This window comes from Diadema antillarum, unplaced genomic scaffold (genome assembly GCF_040938485.1).
Source record: "Diadema antillarum isolate AM-2024a unplaced genomic scaffold, OU_Dant_1.0 seq00000712_RagTag, whole genome shotgun sequence".
Lineage (NCBI taxonomy): Eukaryota > Metazoa > Echinodermata > Echinoidea > Diadematoida > Diadematidae > Diadema > Diadema antillarum.
In genome coordinates this window covers 62,850-68,917 of record NW_027271616.1, presented here as the reverse complement: position 1 = coordinate 68,917, position 6,068 = coordinate 62,850, and the positions used below count along the sequence as shown (strand labels likewise).

The 6,068-nt window shown below is 38.4% G+C and overlaps 1 protein-coding gene across 1 annotated transcript in view; it reads left to right on the top strand.

Annotated features, from left to right (window-relative positions):
* The first annotated feature begins 2,358 nt into the window (after positions 1–2,358).
* LOC139737876 (cytoplasmic FMR1-interacting protein 2-like) overlaps positions 2,359–6,068 on the top strand; it is a 45,830-nt gene continuing 42,120 nt past the window's right edge. Inside the window, exon 1 of the mRNA XM_071648543.1 lies at positions 2,359–2,607. Within this exon, the coding sequence (XP_071504644.1) occupies positions 2,395–2,607 (213 nt within the window). The 5' untranslated portion in view covers positions 2,359–2,394. The remainder of the gene's footprint in view (positions 2,608–6,068) is intronic.

Genomic DNA, 6,068 nt, shown 5'->3' with positions numbered 1-6,068 from the left:
TCACTGTTCCTGCTGACTGTCCTGTGTGTGTGTGTGATGTGCTGTGTGCAAGTGTGTGGCGTGAATAAAAATGAAGAGATGGTATTAAACGTGGTAATTAATCTAACTGGTAATGGTAAATAGTCTGTGTGGGTCTACTAATACTAATAGTCGACCGAAAGATCAGTCTGTAGACATCTATGATCTAGACATATGATCGTTAAGAATATGTTTCACGGAGACTTCTATGTCTGGCTTCATGAAATGTGGCCCTTCTATACACTTAAAGGCACATGGTCCCGGTGGTTTAGTCAAATGCGTACGCGGGTGCACGTCGCCAGTTTCCTATAGAGACCTACGCTATCGACTCCTCTTTAGGCTTACGCTGTGACCCATTTCCCCGAGTCTGAAGAAGTCCGATCCACTGTAGCCAGTGGTCTGATCACAGTTCGGCTCATGATTCGGCTGAGGGGGATGACAGCTTTAGCAAACTTCTTTTGTGATATCATAATAAGAAGCACATATGCACGCACCCTGGCATTACTACAGACTGCTTGATACGCAGAGAAGACAACGAAGGCAACGTTACTTAGCAACACCTACGCGCTTTACTCTTGATGACAGCTCAACTTCGGTAATCTTCGTATCAATCCTAACGGTGATCGGCAGTATCATCAACAGCGCCCTCTACACTACTGGGACTAAGCGCCTTTAATACAGACATTGAGACAGAATTGAAGGCTGTGAAACGTGATACATTACGGGATACTGTAGGGGAATGCTATAGCACGGAAACTGATTTGCCAGTGGTCAGTTATCATCAGTTTATCACCAAAGAGTATAGAAGCGCTCAAAGTTTTATAACCTTCGCTTTGGTTATCATCATGTGTTTAATATTGCATGTAATTCGTAAATTAGTGTGTCAATGAGCTGGTAGCTGTGTCGTTTTCCGTAAAAATTCGACCAAAATCTTAGATGTGTCAAACAGCCTGTACATTGAAACCGACCCGCTGTATTTGCTGCATTGCGCATACAGGACGAACATTCACTCATGAGACTCATGGTTTTGCATTTTTAACTTGGGATTTGATGATGTCAAAATATTACTGAAAAAAACGATAATAAACAAAATCAACAGCAAAACAATGATACCGTAGATTAATATAAATGGCACATACAATGTAGGAAAAGCAGTACGTGCATTTCACACGCATCGTCAATAGAGGGTAGGGATGTTGGTTTTAAAGTACAGCGCAACTGAGCACGTCAAAATAACTCACGGGTTCGAAGCAGTTATCTTGGAACGTGTACCGCAAATCACATTTTCAATGTGCTCTTGTGAATTCAGAGTATTTTCTTTACATGTGAGTAAAATTTCAGGCAAATTGTGAGGTATTTTAAGTATAGATCTATAAAATATTCTATTGATAAAAAAACATTAGGGTGTCGATTTGTTTGACACCCAACCATAATCTGTACTCCTGGTGAGTGGTGTGCGTTCCTTTGCAGTTGAGATTTGAGAGGCTTTAATTCAGTAATTACTAGACTCTATGAGTTCAGCTGAGCAATACTGTTCTTTCCGTAAACCTAGTTTGTATAGTAAGAGCTGTCTGTTCCTCACTCACCTTGGATAGAGCATGAAATGGAGGCCCATTCATTGGCAGCCATTCACCTTGTCATGCCCTCAAAAAGATGAAGCTTCACTTCTCACATGAGAGCAGGGTGTGTGAGAACATTAATGTTTCTGTCCTACAAATGACCAGAAATAGTATTCCATGAAGAAGCTTCAGAAGTGAGCGAATGAACAATGGTGATGAGGAAGAAGGAATTTGAAGATTAACAAGAAGAAAAAGAAGCTGTGTCTGACATTAGTCAAAAATATTTAACAAGTGCAGAATGATCCACCACATGGTTGGCTGGTTGTTGCACTTAGTGTGGGTGCATGCTAGTACTTATAGTGTGCATATGTTTGCCATTATGATGATAGGGTGTTCTGCAGTAAAGCTAAACATTTTGTACCTATTTGAGTCTTGCTACAACTCATGATTACCTTCTGTCACTTTAGAGTTTGGTAGAATTGCTGAAGATTAGGCATGTATGTAAAAAACAAACAAACCAAACAACTGATCCTATCTCAGCCAACATATTCATCAGGCAAGTGTTTACATCACAGCTTTTTGTATAATTCTGTGGTGATACTGAATAAGAAATTTGAACTAATTGGAAAAACAGTCAGCTTGTATTGTGCAGGTCTTGTGTAGTGCAGAGCTGCTTGTGATTGTCAAAGGAAAAGAGAGGTGTAAAAGATGATCTGAACAAACCTCAAAACTTCAAAGTTTAATATGACTTTCCCATATATCCTATTTGTAGGTCCCCCCCCCCTTTTGTAAGTGAGTCCAGCACGCATCCTGTGCCATGTCTCACAACGTCACGGTAACGCTTGAGGATGCCCTCTCCAATGTGGATCTCCTGGAGGAGCTGCCGCTCCCCGACCAGCAGCCCTGCATCGAGGCCACTGCAGTCTCCCTCACCTACCGGGCCAACTTTGATACAAACTTCGAGGACCGCACAGCGTATGTCACCGGCATTGCCAAGTACATCGAAGAAGCTACTGTGCATTCAGAACTGGTGAGTGTCCAGACTGAGATCAATTGTTTTAATGCTGGCAGTTGCCTAAGGGTCATATATGTTGCATGGACATTATAAAAGCTTCAAAATATATTTTGTGGATGAACTATCTGTAGGGCATGATTTGCTAGTAATTCATCAGTTTGTGGAGTGATAGAAAGATGGTGGTGGTCACCACATGAAAAGATATTTACAGATTGTAATTAAACACACTTTACAACTGGATGTGTCGTAAAATATATGCACTGTTTCATTCATAGGATTGATAGACTGATGATGATACTCTGTGGTGTGCATAATGCTGCGAGCACACATATTACTTGTCCAGGGAAACAGAAAATTGCCCTTGGGCAATTTATAATATTAGGACAATACCTGCTTCATGAAAAGTTACATTTTTCTGCCCAATTGTTCAGTCATGCAATTAGGGATTAGCATAATTTGCCATAATTCAGTGCAAGTACTGTGAATAATGCTGAAAGTGGCCTGTTACTTTGTAGATTATGTTCAGATTTGGTGAATATGTCATTTTCAACTACTCTTTGAAAAATAACTCAATTGTGAGTCACAGCGAAGCATTTAAAAGATCAACCAAGTAAAACACTTCCTCTGGACACTATACAATAATGTTGGAATAAGTAATATGTTTTGGGTTTATATTGATCACTAAATGTTTTCACTAAACTTGTAAATATCACACATGTGATATCAATATATTGTGGTAAGTGATAAATCTGAAGAGTTCTGAGGTATCATGGGTTCCGAGTTTACCATATTGTTTTAGAACTTTGCAGTGGTGTGCACATGAGTGAAACATCATTCCCACATTGGTATGCAGAGATATTATGAAATCTGTTTATGGTCATTATTTCTGATGAGGGTCTTTGGTTCTCATCAAAACCATTTAGTCACTGTTTTAGAGGACACACTCCAAAAAAATCATCAAACAAAATGCAATTGCATGCACTTCTTTGTTTTGTTTTATTTTGTTTTTGTAGTGAAGAATATCATGCCCTTTGCCAGCAGTCATATTCTCATAAGAATATGTCTTTGTCTTTACAAGTCTGTACATCACTATCATCTACGCATAACAAGGCATTTAACATTGTGAAATCATTATTGTTTTTATCATTATTGTTTTCTGCCATAGATGGAATTAATAATTTTGCCTTTATAACTGTCCATTACTGCCTACACTACATTCCTTTTGTTGTGTGACACAACCTACCAACCAAACTCTGTTTGATTTGAAAATTTCTCCAGCTCACAGAAATAGTCAAACATTTTGAAGAAGGAGAAATTCATACTGAATTGGTAGGTAATGATGTGCGTCTTTGCCAGAATTCATGGCTGGATTTTATTCCTTTTTTCTTTTCTTTTTTAGCGGAAGGGACAAGAATGAAGACAACTAATTCTGCATGGAAAACTTACTGAAATTGTAAAACTAAACATGTTCACATCAACTGAACAATTAAAGTGGTTCTTCACTGTCTCAGTACTTGATTTATCATATTACGTATAACGTAGCTACACGTTGTACTCACAAACATTCACACCCACACACACAAACAGACAAGCAAGCACTTCTAGTTTCACCCACAAACATAAATGCAGTCAGTGACACCCATTAGTTTAATCTAGCCATTAGTTTAATGAAAACACAACTTAGCTACTGTACACATTTTGTATCCATAAGTTGTTATTTTTTTTCTTTACTTTTTATTGTTATATCCAGTGGCTAATAAAAACAGTACGCACATGATATCAATAATTAGAAAACCTAACCTTTGCACATCAGTATTTTCATCTTTAAGTGCCATTCCAAACAATGTCTAAGTTGATTGTATGGAGTAAAATACGACGACCAAGTTGATAAAAGTTTGATCAGTATTGTACACAAGATATAAAATTTAGGTGATAAGCACAATCAGGGTATGCAATCGTGACTTTCTCACTTTGAAAAATTGTAACTTCTAAAAGAATGCACCAACTGACTTAAAAATTCACATGCAGCATGCTAAGACATCAGTAATCACATGTGGTAAGACAATAGCTAATTTCTTCTCATTTACTGTTAATTATTAAAGATTAATTACCAAAAAGTCCTCCCAAACCCACGTAATGCGTCAAAAAAAGCGTTTTACAACTTACGTAAAATCAAGATTTGAGGTCCATATTTTAAGTCTACCCCTATGTGTTTGGTATCAAATTAATGGATTTTTTTCCTGGCATTGCTTGCATGCAATAAAAAACAGTGGTTCTTTCAGCTGGAGAAAGTTATAAGGTCTGAGGTCCCATCCTGGTAGGAGTGTAATGCTGGCTTATTTTTGTGACATTGTGACCTTTTAACCCATGCTGTACAGCTATACATGGAGAAACAGCTTGTTTTTCTGCTTTTCCTGAAAGTACTGAAGACACACTACAATATGGTGCGCTGTTTGCCAATAAATGTTCAGCCAGTTTTGAGTTTTGAGCCATTTTCAAATGCTGAGGAAAATAAGTGCAGCCGTTTTTCAGTATTTTCAGTGAGGTGTATCCTAATTTGACTACTTTAAAGAATCTTTTCCCCTTATTGAATATCCTTGTTTTTATGCCTCCGCCACGAAGTGGTGCCGGAGGCATTATGTTTTCGGGTTGTCCGTCCGTCCGTACGTCCGTACGTACGTCTGTACGTCCGTACGTCCGTCCGTCCGCTTTTGTTTACGCGATAACTTGAGTAATATTTACTGGAATTTTACCAAACTTGGTCCAAGTATGAAGTATGATGGGGCAATTATTTGATTAGATTTTGGGTGAAATCGACTGAAGGTCAAAGGTCAAAGGTCAAGGTCAAATCATGAAATTGTATCCGTTTACGCGATAACTCAAGACTGGATGGAGCAAATTTCACCAAACTTTGTTGGAGGATGATGTATGATGGGACAATTACTTGATTAGTTTTTCAGTGAAATCGAACAGAGGTCAAAGGTCAAAGATCAAGGTCAAATCCTAAAATTTATCTGTTTACGTGATAACTCAAAACTGGATGAAGCAGCTTTCACCAAACTTGGTCCAAGGATGATGTATGATGGGACAATTAGTTGAGTAGATTTTAGTGACATTGGCAAGAGGTCAAAGGTCAAAAGGTCAAGGTCAAATGCTACAAATGTTGCAATTTCCCCCATATCTATGCAATGCCCAAAGGTATTTTCTTGAAACTTGGTGTGAACATGTACTACTGCGTAAAGATTCTCCAGAGAGAGTTTCATGTCATAAGGTCAAAGGTCAAAAGGTCAAAGGTTAGGTGAAAATGTCGCAATATCACTTTTCTCGCGAATGGTTCAATGTATCTTCGTGGAACTTGGTACATACGCATGTACTGACTGGCAGGGATTATCTAGGGAATTTAGGGGTCATGGGTCAATTTTCAGGGGTCAAAGGCAAGGTCAACCCCTCAAAATTTCCCTCATATACTAGTATTG